The 19,893-nt window shown below is 38.9% G+C and overlaps 1 protein-coding gene across 3 annotated transcripts in view; it reads right to left on the bottom strand.

Moving 5' to 3' along the window:
* Positions 1-544: 544 nt before the first annotated feature.
* LOC107017729 (regulator of nonsense transcripts UPF2) overlaps positions 545-19,893 on the bottom strand; it is a 30,774-nt gene continuing 11,425 nt past the window's right edge. For all 3 annotated transcript variants that reach the window (XM_015217970.2, XM_015217971.2, XM_027916735.1), the window contains 9 exons: positions 13,338-13,655; positions 13,025-13,222; positions 12,824-12,925; positions 12,021-12,272; positions 11,725-11,943; positions 5,294-5,464; positions 3,665-3,850; positions 1,709-2,173; positions 545-1,470 (listed from right to left, as the gene is read on the bottom strand). In XM_015217970.2, coding sequence (XP_015073456.1) covers positions 976-1,470; positions 1,709-2,173; positions 3,665-3,850; positions 5,294-5,464; positions 11,725-11,943; positions 12,021-12,272; positions 12,824-12,925; positions 13,025-13,222; positions 13,338-13,655 — 2,406 coding nt within the window. In that variant the 3' untranslated portion in view covers positions 545-975. The remainder of the gene's footprint in view (positions 1,471-1,708; positions 2,174-3,664; positions 3,851-5,293; positions 5,465-11,724; positions 11,944-12,020; positions 12,273-12,823; positions 12,926-13,024; positions 13,223-13,337; positions 13,656-19,893) is intronic.

The raw sequence follows: 19,893 nt of genomic DNA, 5'->3' as shown, positions 1-19,893 counted from the left end.
GAGGATTAAGTTTACTCAAATGGAATTATATTTTTTAGAAAAAAATAATAAAAAATTAGATTAAAATTAATATATTTTTTTCATTTCCGTTTGATAAAAAGGGTATATGTGAGTCATTTGTTATAAGTAGCGATATGTATGAGTCACTTTCATAACAAGAAGTATATCAGTTCTATATGACAAAATTGAGGAGTATATCATATCTTATTCCTATATACAATCTTAACTTTATTATTGAGGGTAATTTAGGTTATCAAAAAGGAAATAATCCCACAACTCATGGTTACTGTATATGATTAGAATTCTTACCAAATATGACTCCCTAAATAAATGTCAAAAAGTGACTTAATAAACGGTTAGTGATACAGGTCCAAGTACTTGTACGTGGCTTTGACTAGAGCAGCAGGTCCTTTGAAATCTAAGCCATTTAGGTCAAATAAGCTAATTGAACCACATATCAATTAAAAACCAGTTAGCTATGAAGAGAAGCAACTGATTCCTATTTTTTTTTTTTTGAAAAAAACAAAACAAAATGGGAGAAATGTAAAATGTTAAAGTCCCCTAGACACAAGTATTTAGAGATGAACTTGCCATTAATCAACAAAATACAAGCCAGTCAAGCTCCATAATTAAGGCAATTTTCAAGTGAAACTAGGCATGAAATGTTCTTTCCTCTGCCTATACATACTTTGGCTATTTTACTATACTCACAGAATATTCACGTATAGCAAGTCATTTGCTAAGTTAGAACCTCGACACACTGGAAGAGGCGGCACCAACTGATATACATACCATCTGCATTCATAGATCTCTCCTACGTAATACGATTTTCAGGATGCAATTTCGGACTGCTAATACCAGTCCAACAGAAACCATCACCTTCAACTGGCATGGAGCCTTTTTTCCATTTCCAAAAACAAATATGTACGTGATAGAGCTTCAAAAGTCATTGCATACTGCAACATGAGCTTGAATTCATCTTCTCCTGCCATAATAAAGGCCACCACCTGAATGATGCAGATAGCGATGACGCGAGCCACTACCCCTACCAGGTGCATCCCATGTGCTGCCCCTATGAGCAACCCTACTCCCACTGCTTTGAGTCCAGCTTGGTGGCTGGTTCCCTAACCCATTTAGCTCTTCCTCCTCTCTATCATTGTACTCCAGAACCAGCCTCTTGATGTCTTGCTTTTCTTCAAGTTCAGCTGCTTCTTTCTGTTTTGTGCTCTGAATGAGGGAGCAATCACGAGGAATGAGCATTTTCTTTGTCTGTTGCTTATTACCTCGCTTCACGAGAACCTTCACTGGAACCTCTTTACTTCCTCCAGTCGCTTCATCCAATGTCTCATCACCACTCTCCCCTTCAACCCCGCGATGGTCCTTGGTCGGGCCCTCAAAGACATTCATTGGTATTGTCATGTTTAGCGTAGGTCTTCCCCGTAATTCCAATTTTCTTGAATCCAAACTTTCCTGCGAACTCATGTAACAATAACCGTCAGTAAAAATGGGACAACTTTTCATGCGTAAATTATAAAGGGTGTAGCTAATTTGCAATTAAATCTGCAAGCATAATATTATCTTCAATCATCATATAATTTCGTCATATTTTATCAAATTGATTCCCTGACTTCTAATTTCTACAGGGGAGGGGAGGGGGTGGGGGGAGAAGGAAGCAACCATCAGTAGACCATAGTCCTCCTATACTTGCCTGCATCAGAGCCCGAAGCTCTCTCTCAAATTCTGCTTCCTCCAGAGGATCAACCTCTGCAACCTTTGATCTGACATGTACTTTATCCTCCTCATCAGAACCAGGTCCATCGCCCTCATCAGATTCATCCTCAGTGTCACACCTATCATCCCGATTCCAATCGTCTGTCTCTTCATCATCATCATGAGCCACATGCTCAATGGTGCCATTCTCTGAATCACTTTCAGTCTCCACAACCTCTTCATGCAATCCATTTTCCTCAATGCCATTTGAAAGGCTTTGCCCATTTACAGACATTCCAGAGGTAGTTCTGCTGGGAATTTTCTCGGTCTCAGAGTGCTTCTCATTGTTGGCTTTTTCAGATGTAACTATGCGCTCATGTTCCTCAAGGTCAACTAAAGCAGCATTGACTTCTTCAATTGATGCATATCTCGTCATGTTAGGACGTAATTCAGCAAATAAGTCCTGCGGAAAATGTGAGCTCAATTTGAGAAAGATTTCCATGAATGAAGGGCTATTTGAGTGGAAGTTAACCCATAGAATGGCCATCATAATTTAAAGCAAAGAAAACTTAAAAAGTCACATGCGAAATTTCAAAATTTTGCACTCCAATATTTATAGAAAAAACAAATGATCTCCAGAGAAATTTGTAGGAAAAAACCCTAAACATTGAGCCAACATCTATTTTGACAAAACATTCAAAAAATATTATTGCAATCACCTTTCTATCTTATCTCCACTGTTTGGTCCAGCATTTACTAGTTTAAGGAGCTGCATTTCTAGAAAACTTTTTGGTCCGGAATTTACTAGTTTGAGGAACTGCATTTCTAGAAAAACAAAGGCCAGATCAAAGGAGTATTTGCTAAAGAGGAATATAAATTTCCATGTTGGTACTTCCACTACAGAGATTTTTGCCCCTGAAGTAGCAAAATCCAATTATTTCTCTTTCCATTTTTTTCCTGAAGTTGAAATATTTGCCTGTTGTAACATTCAGGACCTACATTCATACTCTGGACTAACCTCACAAGTGTTGAGAAAGCACGGACACTAAAAGAGCACTTATTAATGACCAAAAAGTCCGTCTAGAGCCAAGGCCAACTGCAGCCTTCGAAACTCGGGGGTGATGAGCTTCGCCCCTCTAACGTCTTCACTCAAATACTGGAATTAGTTTGTTTGGTGCATTACTCAAACTCGTGACCTTGCACAAGTCCCTCAGCCTTCGTCAATTGAGCTTAACCCTGGGAGGCTTTGAAAGAGCATTACATTGCCACTCACATGTAAAATTGTTTGTGTATTTGATGATACAGGTAACCACTACTTAGCTAAGGCAATATAAACTAACGCTTTCACATAGGACAGTACAGATTAAGAGCCCGTTTGGATTGGCTTTAAAAGAGTAGCTTTTACATCAAAAATAAGAAGTCAAAAATAAAAAGTAGGGAGAGTCCTATTTTTGGTTTAAAACTTTTTTTAAGTCATTTTAAACTTATTTTATGTTATTTTTAACGTTGCCAAACACTCCCAATAGCTAAAGATGACTTACAAGTAGGTTTGACCAACTTTTAAGCCAATCCAAACAGGCTCTAAATCCCCTCAACACATAAATCCTACCATTGCAAAGAAATATAAAATCACAAAACCAAACAACAAAAGAAACTGACTGAAGCGAAGAGCATAAATGTGACATCAGACCTTCATGCACACAACAATTTTGTACGCAATATAAGTAGGCAGTTTACATATTTTCAGCCAGGAATGGATGTATTTGCTTATAGTTCTCTATACTGTGTAAGCCTACATAATTACATTTTTGACTCACAATTGTGGGGAACAACTTCTAATGTACTTTATGTAATGTTATAGGGCAAAGTAAGTTACGTTTCTTCATTTCTAGTGATGAGCTTTTGCATAGTACAGGCATGAGTAGAGATGGGTAGAGAATCTAAAGGAACCAACCTGTAAGTCAAACTCTATATCCAGGGGGAGTACACCTTTGTTCAGTATGTATCTCTGGAAATGTATTAGGAACCGATCAAGTTTTCGCTTTGATGAACCTCGATCAAAGTAGTGCCCACAGGTTTCAAGTAGCGTAATAACCATCCTGATGCGGAAACAGTCTTCAGGAGGATCCAATACATCTTGCTGAGGGGAAAAAGACAGACTTGCATAAAATGGCAGTAAATGGTTCTCTCGAATACGAAATTAAACTAGGAACAAAAGCATTTGAATTTCATCTAAAAATCCCAAATCTATGGCATAACAAAAAAGGCCACAAGAATCCATGCAATGACGCACTTTTTTTTTCTGACAAGGGAAACCCGCAGCCGCTCTAGGATTTTAATAAGGGGGTTCAAAATCTGAAGAAGCAAACCACAAACTAATCGAAGGGGGTTCGACATCTACTATATATACATAAAAAATAATGTTTAACATGTATAAATAGTAATATTTTCCGCGGAAGGGGGTTCGGATGAACCCCCCTAACTCTATGCTAGCTCCGCCCCTGGCTACCCTTTGGGTGCGCAGAGGATAAAACCCCCAGCTCCTATGCAATAGCTCGCAAACCACATAGGAGAGGTAACCCGCACTAGTATGCAAGCAATGACAAGATATTACTAACTTAAGTCTAGTGAAGTGGCATGACTGGAAATCCTGAATATTGTAGAAGTTCTATAATTATATTTAAGAGCAAGGAAGCTGGTAGCGCAGGTCGGATATTAGCCTAAATTCCTTCCTTCCCAGTTGAATGAAGCCTATTTGTTTCATAAATACATATCGATGACTGTGAAATAATAAGATAATTATATGCCATTATTGCCAGATTTCCTTTCACAAAGATAGCCACGGTAACGCCCCGTCAGTGTTGCCAAAGGCTATAAGCTCAAAATAAGCTCTCCAGGTCTAATAGGCCTTTAAGCTCAATCAAAGTGTGGGCTTTAACTTAAAAAGACACATGAAGGGAAAAAAATATAAAATGTAATTCCAGAAAAAAATTAACAAACTCATTCATAATGTTTTCCCTAACAATTAATCTACTTATTTGCCGAGTATATTTGTTTTTTAGTACCGCTCTACTTCAAGACAGAACACATGGGCAATGAGGTGCATGCCTTGGTGCCTTGCCTACTCAAAAGCAAGGCCAGAGTGAGGCAAAGCACCCTCCTTGAGTTTCAGGGCTTAGGTGCGCCTTAAACGAGTCTTCGACAACTGCACCTCTTCAGGAATAAGTTGTCCACCATGAGGTTCGTAAAGCTAATTACAATAGCCAATGAAATAAGGTTGTGAAAAGCACAGTTGGAGAAACTTTATTTTTTGTGTTCAAATTTGTTCCATCAGTTTTCCGTGGTTTATGACCAGTTAGTTTGAGTGTATCTGTCATCTTCAAGTCATGTCATTGTCTCAAGGATTCTTCAGAATGAGAATAAGTTCTAACGCCGGTCTTGCAGTTGCAGAGCTTATATGTTCCAACCAGAACATGCCACATAATGCCACATTCTAACAGCCAATGCTAAGATAGTCTGTTTTCCAAAATAAATAGTACATAATGCGTATGCAACTGAAGTTTATTTAAAAGGACATCCATACCTCTGACGTTCCATGGCCAAAAACGAGAATCAAATAGAGTGTATCAAATATCACAGAGGAATCAACAAGTTCATAGTTATACAACTCCCCTAGGAAACGCATGTGAGCAATACGTCTTTGCTGCATCCCATAGTCATTCAACTCTAATCCCACCCTGATCTCCTCCAGAACCTGTAGAAATTAGAAAGTTTGAAATTTCAATTGCAAAAGCGACATCAAGTGTATGATGCAATTAAATCGTATGTATCAGTCAAATAGAGCAGAATGAACATAGAGGAAACATAGAGCAGACAGTAAGCACTTTGGGATTAGGGCTATTTGATTGATCGATTGGTATAGTGGTTAAAGATGCATAAGCCTTTCAGCACTAGTTGAACAATGCCACGAGGTTATTTGTGGTTACTTACAAAGCATGATGAGATTTTTTTTTTAAAAAAAAGAGAGAAAATAAAGAAGGAAAATCATTAAAATCTAAATTTGTATACGCCAGTCGCCACACATAATGTGGTTCAAAAATTGAAAATGACTGTTCAAATTAGGACGGTTAATGAACGCTGGTCAAATTAGGATGTTTTAGAGGTGTCAACTAGGACGTCTTAAAAGTGGCTGAGTTAATAAACGGGTTAAACATTAACAAACTATTCGACATGTGCCGTACCTAGCTTATTAATGTCTTTCTAGTCTAAAAGCAGCCTGAAATTGGAAGTTCACACTCAACATGAAGGAAAGTGCTTCTACTATCTATGAACCCTCCACATAGTGGTACATCACCAGACTTGCCTTAGCTTTCCTTAGGACCCAACCCGCCTAACTTGACTCAATACAAATTCAAAGTTCTCCCTTTGCTGTTTAAATGCACTGAAAGAATAACAAGAGTTAACAAATCCGATATTTAACATGATCAGACAGCTCACAATTGCTATGCTATTTCCAGTTCCTATCTTCTAAGGTTATTTGGCTGCTATAGTTTTGGCTTAACATAATGATTTTATGCAATGAAAATAAATTTTGGTCAAATAAATTTATTAAATAAATCTAGATAGTCAGATGGGCACATACGAGTACCAAAATATTTTAAAAGAATAGTTACAATCATATGGTACCAGTCAGAGGTAAATTATATTTTCAGAAGTTAAATTTCATTGTTCATAGTATATTATAGAATTTATAATGAGAGAAAAATGAGTACACACATCATTGAAGTGTTAAATACTATGTTTAAGAATTTGTTCATCCCTACCCTAACGTTTCAGTAAACATACAAAAATTCCAAGATTTTTTTCTTCAGATTTCATTTTGAACATTGCAAACTTCAATGTTTTAGATAGAACTTTTTTACATATACTTCTTTCTTTTTCCTGGTGGTGGTGGGTTTTTCCATGATGGGCAGAATTTGATTAACAATAATTTAGAAAATACTTAGATGAAGAGATTGACAAGTAATTATGGATCAATGACCATCACATTTCTCACATTTCCAGAGCAGGTCGTGTGGGAAATTTGTGGAGCTTCACCAGAGAAGATGGAGTCGCGGCGGTCTGGTTCATGGGGTGTTTGGTTCCTGTTGGTTGGTGGAACATTGAAGAGAGGAAAAATGGGTTTATTTGGGTATGAGTCTTTGGAGTTATAATTATCCAGGGTTGGTTTTTTAATTGTGGGTAAAAATTAAATAAAATTTGGATACACCATTAAGATCATGATACGTGTGTCAGTTCAAACTACAAAGGATATATACAGGTCATCTGTGTCCTTAAAGTATAACGAAGGGTGTTTAGATACCATTTACGATAGTTCAGGGTTTACATTTGTCCTTTCTCCAACCTCTTTTTTATTTCCTTTCTTGTTCCCTTTGAAGGTTGTCAACATATCCTTAATGTTGAAGAATACAATCTTTTTTTTAGAATTCTTTTAAGACTTGCTAAGATGCCCGAAGAATGGAGCTGGAGTACAATGATTTTGTTGTACAATAATAAGGGTGATGTACAAAATTGAAACAACTAAAGGGGTATTAAGTTGTTAAGCCACACTATTAAAGTTTGGGAGAGTGGTAGAGATGAGAGTGAGAAGGGGTGTGCCTATTTCTGAGAATCAATTTGAATTCATGTCAAGGTGTTCAACCACAAAAGCCATCCATCTTGTGAGGGGACTGATGGAAAAATATCGAGAAAGGAAGAGGGACTTATGGTGTTCATTGAACTTGAGAAGGCCTACAATAAAGTCGTGAGTAAAGTTTTGTGGCGATGTCCCGAGGCAAGAGGTGTGCCGGTGGCCTGCATTAGGGAGATAAAGAACATGTACGAACGGGCTAAAACGCGAGTAAGAACAGTGGGAAGTGGGAGAAGACTCAGAGCACTTCCCTATGGAGATGGGATTACATCAAAGGTCAACCCTTAGTTTGTTTCTATTTGACCTGGTGATGGATGTATTGACGCGAGACATTCAAGATGAGGTGTCGTGGTGTATATTATTTGTCGATGACATGGTATTGATTGATAAGACGCATAGTGGAATTAATGTTAAGTTAGAGTGTGGCAGGTTGAACAAGACCCTGACAGAATATGTGGAGTGCAAATTCAATGATGCAATGCATGAGATAGGCATAGAAGTGAGACCCCAAGAGAGATGATTCAAGTATCTTAGATTTGTAACCCAAGGGAGTGGGGACATCGGCGATGATATCACACATCGTATTGGTGCAGCATGGATGAAGTGGAGGGTTACCTCCTAGTCTTGTATTATAATAAGGTACCGCCAAAACTCAAAGAAAAGTTTTATACAGTGGTGGTTAGACCGACATTGTTGGATAAGACTGAGTGTTTGGCATGCACGCCAAATTTCATTTACTTGTTCTATTAAGCACTTCTTTCACGTCATTATCTTTGGAAAATGTCTCCCGTGTCAAGAAGATGAGGATGTTGAGGTGGACGTGTGGTCATACTAGGAGCCATAAGATAAAAAATGAGTATCCGAGATAAGTGGAGTGGCCTCTGTGGTGGACAAAATAAGGGAAGCGAGACTAAGATGGTTTGTACATGTGAAGAGGAGAAGCATAGACACACTAGTGACGAGGCGTGAGAGGTTGGCTATAGAGGGTACGGTGAGAGGCAGAGGTAGTCCGATGAAGTATTGGGGACAGTTGATAAGACAAAATGTGATGCAGCTTCATGTTATCGAGGACATGACCTGTAGACTGTAGTGTTGTCTTGCTTATGGTGGTTGGTGTTTCCGATGATATCAGTCATATTATTGTAGTTCTTTGTTTTTTTTTTGAAACCGTAACTTCGCTGGCCACCTCAAAAGTGTTGGTTACATAGAAAAACTAACAAAAAAAAAAAGAAAACATGACTACTTACAAAGCTCCTATGAAATCCACTAGTTGAATTTCTTCTTCCATGTTCATTTCTTTACACCAAAAACCTAAAGAGATAGTAGTTCTTATTTTTTATATTTAATTATTTATCATTGTTTATTAGTGCTTTTAATAATCTGTCATATTACGTGGTTTATTCTATTTCAATTATCACATGATTTTATTGTTGTTTTGGCTCCTATCAAGTTGTCGGTTCATTGTTTTGTTGTTATTTGATATTTATATATTTTTTTGACAAGGGAAACCCACAGCCGCTACCCCCTTAAGGTGCGCACATGGTAAAAAACCCGCTCCTATGCAATAATCCGCACTAGGCGAGCCCGACACAAAGAGCTCGACCCAGAAGGTAAACCCCTTGCTTTCGCTGGCAAGGGGTTTCGAAACTAGAGACCTCCAACATGGAGTCCCAAGTCCACGTAAACAGCTTCTCTACCTCCACGAGGTAGTGATAAGGTCTACATACATTCTACCCTCCCCAGAGTTCAGACCTTGCGGGATTTCAATGGATATGATGTTGTTGTAAAGTTGTATTCTTCATCATCAAGGACATGCTAGGCTGCTAGTAACCTCCAAAAGGCTACAAGACCATAATGAACAAAAAGTAGAAAATAACAGTAACTACAAAGATCCTAAAAAGTCTATTAACTATTCAGCTTCTTCAATACCCTCTTCGTTACACCAAAAGTACAAAGTACTAATACAATTCTCTTTGATTTTCTGGATTGAGTTAGAGATATCCTCAAGCATTTGCTGTTTCTGACTCTTATGACCACCATATGCATGATGGTACTATATTCCACCATTCTTTCTGGTTCATGCTTCCTCCTCTCATTTATCAGGCAACAGAATAGATCAGCCGTGTGTTCTGCAATTACCCAATTTTCTTGAGACAAACCTAGAAACACTAGACCAAATCTGTGTAGTAATCTTACAATGAAGAAACAGGTTACTACATTTGTTTCCTCATTTCCTTGCAAAAGAAAACATTGGACATAATCTGGAAGTCCCTCTCAATTTTTCATGAGTGAGACATGCTCTTCTGGTTACCAACCACGTACAAATCAGGTATTATACCTCTTGTGTGCAGTCGTCATTCCCTGAAAAATTTGGTATTTCTATCACCTTGTTTCAACCATAGTACTCTAGATTAGGGCTATTCAAATCCGAACCGAAACAAACTACTCAAAAATCAAACCGAAAGAGAGTTATTGGCTTATTAGTAATAGTTCTTAGTTTAGCAGTTTTGGTAACGATTTTGATTGTTTTATATATTGGGTCATCAGTTCTTAATGGTTTGACATATTTTTTTCTCGATGGGTTAACCGATTAGCCGGTAATAAAATTAATAAATTGCATTTATACCATTAAGTATATAAAGTCCTTGAGACTTAGAGTTTACGCTTATACTTCCATTTCTCATTGCCTCAAACTCTTGGTTATTCTACAAGGTGCCAATGTTTGGTTCCGAGCAAGATGCAATCTGTCAACTTATGTCCAAAGGTTCATTTGGTTTGTCACCTTGTTTCTAAGAGATTTTCAATAATTTATTTTGTTTGAAATCTTACCGTTAAACGGATATCGATCAATAAACAACAAACCGATATCATAATGGTTCTATAATGGTTTCAGCATGTCTACAAACCGATAAACTTTAAAACCGAACCAAACTGACCAATATGCCACCCTACTCTAGATTTCTATCTCCATTTTGACTCTTAATTCTTGGTCATTTTCTCTGGTTCTACTACAATTGTTGCTCGTACCATCATTTCATCCTTGCCTCTCAACCTCCACGAGCTAGTGGTAAGGTTGCGTACACTCTACCTCCCTAGACCCCACCCGGTGGGACTGGGTATGTTATTACCATGTCATCCTCAGACAGGTCTCTGCTTTCCTATATCAGATCAATATCAGACATTTCCTCTAGCGGACCTCCTTTTTGTTGTTGGTCATTTCCCCACATGTGGTGCTGCTACATTCTTTCAGTTTCTGTTTCAGCAGCCTAAGTTTGATGTTGAGTCTGTAGTCTGAAAGGCTACTATATTTAAAATCATACTTCTATCCAGAAGTTTCTGAAATCTTTGACAAGTTTTATTTCAATCATTTTGTTCGTTCCATCTAGTATTTGCCATCTCTAAAAAAGCAAACTAAAATCAGTGTGGTTGAACCATCCAAAATTACCCAAACATAAATATCTATAGCAACTAAAATTGCAAAATCCTAGTTAAGACACAATAATATTGGAGGGGTTCATAATCAATAATTCCGCTTCAATTATATGGGTGGGGTCAAATCAATACATATGGATCGGTTAATTTAATTCACGTTAGATTAACACTTGGACCAATCGTACGCTGCCACGTGTTCTTTAAAAAATAAAGCCCTGTCTATTCCATTAATTTAGGGGCATTTTTAAGCCAAAAAAGGACATTGAGAGCATCTTTGGTCCAATAGGTGGAAGGAGGATATTCTTTAGCCAAATTCAATAGATTCGGGGCATTGTTAAGCCAAAATATAATGTTGAGGGTATTTTCGGTCCACTAGGTAGAAAGAGAGTATTTTTGAGCCAAATTCGATACATTAGGGGCATTTTGGCCTTCTTGAAATAAAAAAGCATTGGTTCAACTGTAGGTCAGAATATACTTAAAATGTGACAACCAATTATATTCATGCAAATTTTGCAGCTGCAGATATATCCCCTTTCTGCGGATTCCATTACATTATACAAAAGAAATGCATAATTAAGATGAAAATATTCATTACTCTTTTTTTATTGTATATACTCTCAACTCTTTTTCTGAAGATAGTAGTAAGATATAGCTATTCTCCTTAAGAAGATAGTAGTAAGAGACAAATGTTCTCCTACATACAGTTTTCACCATTTCTAGTCATGGCCAGGTTCGTTTTACGTTTTTATTCTCTTTTAAAATTCTTTCTTGGGTCGTCCATTGCTGCAGTTAATGTGACGTTAAAGGAGCTGGAAATAAGTTTGAAGATCAAAGGACTGTATATGCTTTAAGTAGTGAAAGTGACAGACATTTGTGCATAGAGAAGGACAAACCTCATCAACAACCGCAACACAAAAATCATCATGATAGCGGCTTAAACAAGCAGTAAGTGATGCAATCAAATGAATCTGACCATACTTGCCCCTGTGAACCTTCATGAAACACTTCAAAAGGTATGCCTCACATTCACTCCAAGGAAGCTTACGAAGCTGTCTGAGCACATGCTCTAATGAAGACTTGTCAAGATCCGAAAACAGCAATTTTCTAATGTACTGCATAATCCACGGCATAAAATTTAAATTCTGTAGTATCCAGTTTATAAACCACAGAAGTTGCAAACTACATATACCTGATGCAGAGGAGGCCGAACTTTAGACACTCGTGCAGATCTTTCTGGTGGCTTGCATAAGTAATATGCATTCTCCACTAAGGTGATGTGGCGAGGATCCAAATTTTTAACATTCTTCAGACGCATCAATATTTCTAACATGTTTGCCATGCGTATTGTAGTTTCAGGAGATCGGTAGAGAAAACGCCCACATGTCTCGAGAAGATTGCAAGCAACATCAATATTGTGATGACTGAAATCATCTAAACAAGCCTGGGAACAAAGAAAGCAGCAGCCTCAACCCAAACATAGTTCTTACTAGCCCTAAACAATATAACGTCTAATCTACAAACTTTACAACAACAAAAAGAACTAAACACATTTGAAGCACTTAGCATGCAGAACTGTTGGTCGTAGTTTGGTTATCTATCTTCAGCAAGGAACTTCACTCTCTTGACTTGAGTAAGGGTTGCTAGAGAGCAGAGCTTACTGTTCTGTTATACCATGAGCCTGTTTGTTATCACGACAATGGTCATAATCGAAGCCAATGCTGCTTTTGCATCTGCAAACTTATTTCTTCCCTGGGTAGTGGAGATAGACTTATTTTCTTGAATTTCTCAATGAGTTTTTTTGAGAAGGAGAAGGATTTCTCAATGAGTTTTTCAAGATAAGCATTGTAAATCAAAAGTATGGTGGCTAAGTGCTACAGCAGAGCAGATCCCAAACTAAGGTTTTTGTATTGTCAAAATAGATTAGAAAAAGGAGGCTAAATCATCCCTCCTCAATTTACCACTAAAAATATACTGTAAGCTTACTGGTCATACCTTCAGACAACTGAAAACAAGGCCAGGTGGAGCAATTCGAAATTTGCAGAGCTCTCCAATAAAACGAATATTCCTTATTTTTGTTTCTATATTCATTTGATCCTGCAAAAGCAGACACAATTTATTTTTAAAAAATGTTTGCTTCTTATTGATGGTATCCTTTAAGTCAATGGATAAACTGCATAAGTAGGCTACACTTACCTTCTTATTTATCAAAAAGTTGAACTCCTCTTCCAACAACTGTAAAAGCATAGAAGACACATCCTTCATGCAAGTTGACAGAGTGGCAACCATGCGAGAGTAGTATGGCAACAACTCTAGTGATGTCCTGGGGACATTGAACAATGCCCTAACAAGTTTTTTCCTACTGGACTTGGAATTCAGATAGCAAAACTCCACCTGTAAAATAAAAATTAGGCACAGAAGTATAAATTACAAATGAAGCCGCAAATAATTAAATCGTAAACAGGGACCAGGATAGCAAATATTTGAAGATTTAAGTCAGGGGCATTACTGTCAACTGGTCAATCAAATCACGGCTAACACAACCAGGTAGCCGCTGAAGCAGACTATCCAAATTAGTTCCTTCAACACCTTTTGCTTTCTCCTTATCACCTTCTCCTTTTCTTTCAGCTTCCTTTTCTCTTGTTTTTTCCTTATCAAACTCTTTATCCTTTTCATCTTTATCCTTTTCTTTTGATTTTTCCTTGGTCTTCTCTTTATCCTTCTCATCTTTATCCTTGCCTTTATCATTTCTGTCCTCCTGTACAGCTACAGCATCAGCAATCTCTTGTGCAGCAGTCTGAGTTTCATCTGCATCGGGTGTTGAATCCTTCACCAGGAAGACAAAAAGCATGTCAATAATACATGACATCATGTAATCACAAAGCAAAGAACAATCAGAGTGACTCTGCAGCATCAGTCATAGTAGGAGCACAAAATAAGGTTGTACTTTGTCCGAAAAACATCCAAAGGCTGTTAACAGGCTGAGAAAGTAGTATTTCATAACAAATATGTTTTTAGAATAAATTAGTGTTTAGTAACATTTATTTGTCTCCTGATAGATAGTGTTTAATGTGACAGGAAAAACCGTAGCATCCACTTCCCTTCTTGCCAAAACACTACAAACATTGCAAAAGAACCAAACTTCAGGAAGTTACAGACTTCCCATCCTCTTAAAACTCCTAATTCTGCAAGCAACATTAAAAAAAGAATATAAGCAAACTACCATGCTGTCACTCAGAACAGACGACAAGTGAATGCCAACCATGACCTCTTGTGGATTGAACACATTCACAAGAACAAACCCTTAAAGACTGGTAATCATCAATCATGAAAATAAAAATAAAATAATGTCTATTCATTGTCGATTTGTCCTAACCCATTCCTCCAATGCTTTCTTTCAGAAAATTTCTGTTAGAATAGGAATTAGTATTTCCTACTTAAAATAGGAGTAGGAATAAGAATAGGAATAGGAATCCTAGTCGGAAAAGGGTTCCAGTGTAGTGTCTATAAATAGGGTCTCAATGTAACAATTTAGATACACAATTCAATAATATTCTCATATATTTCTCACATGGTATCAGATGTCAATTGCTCTTTCAACTCTTTCAACTCAGCAGGTGCCATTCTATAAGGAGGTATAGATATAGGCTGGGTATCTGGCAGTACATCTATAGTAAACTCTATCTCTCGTTCTGGAGGAAGGCCTGGAAGTTCCTCTGGGAATACATCGGGAAATTCATTAACTACCGGAACTGATTGAAGAGTCGGTGCCTCTGCCTTTATGTCATGCACCCGAACCAGATGATAAATATAGCCTTTTCTAACCATCTTCCTGGCCTTAAGGTATGAAATAAACTTACCTTTCGGCGATACTGTACTCCCCTTCCACTCTATAATCGGTTCCCCTGGAAATTGAAATCGAACTATCTTTCCTCTGCAATCAACATTAGCATAACAAGCAGCCAACCAATCCATGCCCATGATAATATCAAACTCAATCATATTTAACTCTATTAGATCTGCTACGGTACGACGACTATATATAACCACTGAACAATTCTTATATACTCGCGTAGCTATGACAGAATCTTCTACAGTTGTAGCTACCTCAAATGGTTCTATCAACTCAGACTCTATTCCGATCCTACTAGCAACGAAGGGGGATATAAATGATAAGGTGGAACCTGGGTCTATCAATGCATACACACTTCGGGAGAATAGTGATAATATACCTGTGATCACATTAGGTGACGCCTCCTGATCCTGCCTACTAGTCAAAGCATATATGCGGTTCGAGGGACCGCTAGAACTGGAAGCTCCATCACGTCCTCTACCACGGCCTGCTGGCGCCTGAATACCCTGCCCCGTAGGGCGCATAGCCACAGAAGAAGATGAACTAGCAACGGACCTAGTAGGCTGTGCCATACCACCTGCCAGCACAGAGTGCACCCCCACGTTCCATGGGTAGGGGGTTCGATCGTACGGGATATTCGGAAGCTGGTAAGAGCTCTAGGGCGTCAGGGTCACAGATGGGCAGGGGTTTGAGCCAGTCGAGGCCACCTTTGCTGTGTTCTCGCTGTGGTAGGTCCCATCCTGGGGAATGTCGTTGGGCTACAGGTGCGTGTTTTTCTTGCGGCCGTCAGGGTCATACTATGAGGGAGTGTCACCTTAGAGGTAGTGCAGGTGGTATGGCACAGCCTACTGGGTCCGTTGCTGGTTCATCTTCTTCTGTGGCTATGCGCCCTACGGGGCAGGGTATTCAGGCGCCAGCAGGCCGTGGTAGAGGACGTGGTGGAGCTTCCAGTTCTAGCGGTCCCTCAAACCGTATATATGCTTTGACTAATAGGCAAGATCAGGAGGCGTCACCTAATGTGATCACAGGTATATTATCACTATTCTCCCGAAGTGTGTATGCATTGATAGACCCAGGTTCTACCTTATCATTTATATCACCCTTTGTTGCTAGTAGGATCGGAATAGAGTCTGAGTTGATAGAACCATTTGAGGTAGCTACACCTGTAGGAGATTTTGTCATAGCTACGCGAGTATATAGGAATTGTTCAGTAGTTATATATAGTCGTCGTACCGTAGCAGATCTAATAGAGTTAAATATGATTGAGTTTGATATTATCATGGGCATGGATTGGTTGGCTGCTTGTTATGCTAATGTTGATTGCAGAGGAAAGATAGTTCGATTTCAATTTCCAAGGGAACCGATTATACAGTGGAAGGGGAGTACAGTATCGCCGAAAGGTAAGTTTATTTCATACCTTAAGGCCAGGAAGATGGTTAGAAAAGGCTATATTTATCATCTGGTTCGGGTGCATGACATAAAGGCAGAGGCACCGACTCTTCAATCAGTCCCGGTAGTTAATGAATTTCCCGATGTATTCCCAAAGGAACTTCCAGGCCTTCCTCCAGAACGAGAGATAGAGTTTACTATAGATGTACTGCCAGATACCCAGCCTATATCTATACCTCCTTATAGAATGGCACCTGCTGAGTTGAAAGAGTTGAAAGAGTTGAAAGAGCAATTGAGAGATTTGCTAGAAAAGGGCTTCATCAGGCCTAGTACATCACCTTGGGGAGCACCGGTACTGTTTGTGAGGAAGAAGGATGGGTCGCTGCGGATGTGTATTGATTATAGGCAGCTGATGGTGAGAACAAACAAGTCACCATATATCTGTCAATTTCCGGTAGTCACCATATATCTGTCAATTTCCGGTGACGATTGGGACAGATTTTATCAATTTTTGTTCTATGGGTGTTGTGCGAAAACCAACACCACCACGAGGCTCGGAAAGCTCCCGCGACCAAACCCCAGCCAGAACCACCGGAAAACACCACCACACGCCCTCTCACGCGCCGATCAAAGGTGGTAGATTCCGGCGAGATCTGGCTCACGCGCCGCCGCGTGAGGTCTTTTTCGACCATATTCTTTGAGAACTTTTTCAACAGTTGGAGTCATCCAGCCATCCCATACTGTTTTTGACCAGATTCGATCACCGGAATTAGGGTTCCGGCTATTTTAAGGCTGTTTTCGGCAATTTCTATTTAATTTTTTTTTTCGAGATTTGAATTTTCCGACAATCAGATCTCAATAAGATTTTTTTTTATTGTTCCCAAAACAAATTTAGCATAATGTCTTTTCGATGTGATGTTTTTGGTTCTAAAAATATAGGGATTGGAAGTTCTAGCCCTATAATCACTTCAGAACTTTTATTGGGAAGTTCAAACTATTTATCTTAGGCTTCGTCAGTTCAGTTGTGGTGCAAGGGTCAAGGTGTCCAAGATCACTTAACGAACAAGACTTATGTGGTAGATATAAAGGGGTTGGAAAAGCCAAACCCCTATCTTCTGTCACCCTAGACTCTCTGTTCTTTATGTCCGTGGTTCTCTTTTTAATCTAGCATCTGTTAGTCGTTTGACGGAAGCCCTGCATTGTAGCATAACTTTTTTCGATGATTTTTTTCTCATACAGGACCGCAGTACGGGACATATGATTGGAACAGACAGTGTTGTGAATGGCGAGAGGCAAGGCGAAGCGAGCCCTTCTCGCCATTCCACACTGAGGCGAGGCGACCCATGGCGAGGTATGGCGAGCTAATGGCGACAAAAATGGCGCCGCCTTTCTGATTTAAAATCTTTTAAAAGATTTGACTTAACAATATTAGTCAAGATTAGGGTTTTTTTTCTATTTTCAAAATTTGCTGCTACCCGACTCCTCTTCCCCTCGCAATCTCTTCTCCCCGACTCCTCTTCCCTTCGCGATCTCTTCTATTGTCAAAATTTGCCGGTCGCGTCTCTTCTCCTGTTCTCCATCATCTTCGAGTTGCTGTTACACTGAGGACCCGAGGTATACCTCTTTTTTTTCTTTCTTCTTTTGATCTTTTCAGTTCTTCTTGAGTTCTTTTCTTCAAGAGTTGGATAATTTTAAAGAAGAATAGACTTCTAAAGTTTTAGTATTGTATTTTGAATTATTTGGTCTTTAAAGTTTTAGACTTTTTAGTATCTACTATTGGTTTTTGAATTAAATATTTGTTAATATGTGTTATTACTATTAAGATTTTGGATATTTATATATGCAATTAAATGTTTTTAATTTTTGGTATTAATTGGCGCCTTAATTCAAAAAGGCAAGCACCTCGCCGCGTGGCGAGGCAGGCCCTTGTCGCCTTTTGTCGCCTCTCGCCGTCCAAAACACTGGGAACAGGACATGACTCACAAGTCCTTTACTATCTTACCTCTTCAAATTCCTTAACAGCATGCTCCGTTACATATTCCACAGATCTAATTCACAAACGTTTGGGACATCCGAGTCTATCCAAACTGCAAAAGATGGTGCCTAGTTTGTCTAGTTTATCTACATTAGATTGTGAGTCGTGTCAACTTGGGAAACACACTTGTGCTACGTTTTCTCGTAGTACTGAGGGTCATTCAAAGTCTATTTTTCATAAGTTCATGCTGATATTTGGGGTCCTAGTAGAGTCAGTTCCACCTTAAGATTTCGTTATTTTGTTAGCTTCATTGATGATTATTCAAGATGTACTTGCGTTTTTTAATGAAAGATCATTCTGAGTTATTTCTCTTTTCAAAAGTTTCTTTGCTGAAATTCACAATCATTTTGGGGTTTCTATTCGTACTTTTCGTAGTGATAATGCCTTAGAATACTTATCCTCTCAATTTCAGGAGTTTATGACTCACCAAGGCATTATTCATCAGACTACTTGTCCATACACCCCTCAACAAAACGGTGTAGCTGAAAGAAAAAATCGACATCTTATTGAGACCGCTCGTACTCTTCTCCTTGAATCTAATGTTCCGCTGCGTTTTTGGGGAGATGCAGTTCTTACGTCTTGTTGTTTGATAAATAAAATGCCTTCTTCTTCTATTTAGAATCAGGTTCCACATTCCATATTATTTCCTCACTCACATCTCTATCATATCCCCCCTCGTGTCTTTGTTAGCACATGCTTTGTTCATAACTTAGCCCCAGGAAAAGATAAATTAGCTCCTCGTGCCCTCAAATGTGTCTTTCTTGGTTACTCTCGAGTCCAAAAAGGGAATCATTGTTATTCACATGATCTTCATCGATACCTTATGTCCGCTGATGTTACATTTTTTGAGTCTCGGCCTTACTATACATCTTCTAATCATCCTGATGTATCTATGGTCTTACCCATACCTCAAGTTTTACCTGTGCCAACCTTTGAGGAATCTACAGTTACTTCTACATCTCCAGTTGTAGTGCCACCACCACTAACTTATCATCGCCGTCCACGTCCAACCCTAGTCCCAGATGATTCATGTCATGCGCCAGACACTGCTCCTACTGCGAACTTGCCTCTACCTAGCCCACCGCTTGCACTTCAAAAAGGTATACGATCGACTCGAAATACTAACCCGCATTATACCTTCTTAAGTTATCATCGTCTATCATCACCCCATTATGCTTTTTTGTCGTCTTTGTCCTCTGTTTTCATTCCTAAGACTACAGGTGAAGCACCTTCTCATTCTTGATGGAAAGTAAGGCTATGGTTGATGAGATGTCTGCTTTACATAAGAGTGGTACTAGGGAGCTCATCTCCCTTCCTGCAGGAAAATCTACTGTTGGTTGTCGTTGGGTTTATGCAATCAAAATTGGTCCAGATGGTCAGGTTGATCAACTCAAGGCTCGCCTTGTTGCCAAAGGGTATATCAGATATTTAGGCTAGATTAATGTGACACTTTCACTCCTGTGGCTAAAATAGCATTTGTTCGTCTTTTTCTATCTATGGTTGTCGTTCGTCATTGGCCTCTTTATCAGTTGGACATTAAGAATGTTTTTCTGCATGGTGATCTTGAGGAAGAAGTCTATATGGAGCAACCACCTGGTTTTGTTGATCATGGGAAGTCTAGTAGCCTTGTATGTCGATTGCGTAGGTCACTCTATGGTCTGAAACAGTCTCCTCGAGCTTGGTCTGGGAAGTTCAGCACAGTAATTCACGATTTTGGCATGATTCATAGTGAAGCTGATCACTCTGTGTTTTATCGACATTCTGCACCAAGTCGATGTATCTATTTGG

Source organism: Solanum pennellii, chromosome 4, assembly GCF_001406875.1.
Source record: "Solanum pennellii chromosome 4, SPENNV200".
NCBI lineage: Eukaryota > Viridiplantae > Streptophyta > Magnoliopsida > Solanales > Solanaceae > Solanum > Solanum pennellii.
The sequence above is the reverse complement of the archived record's forward strand: the minus strand, read 5'-3'. Positions and strand labels throughout refer to the sequence as shown.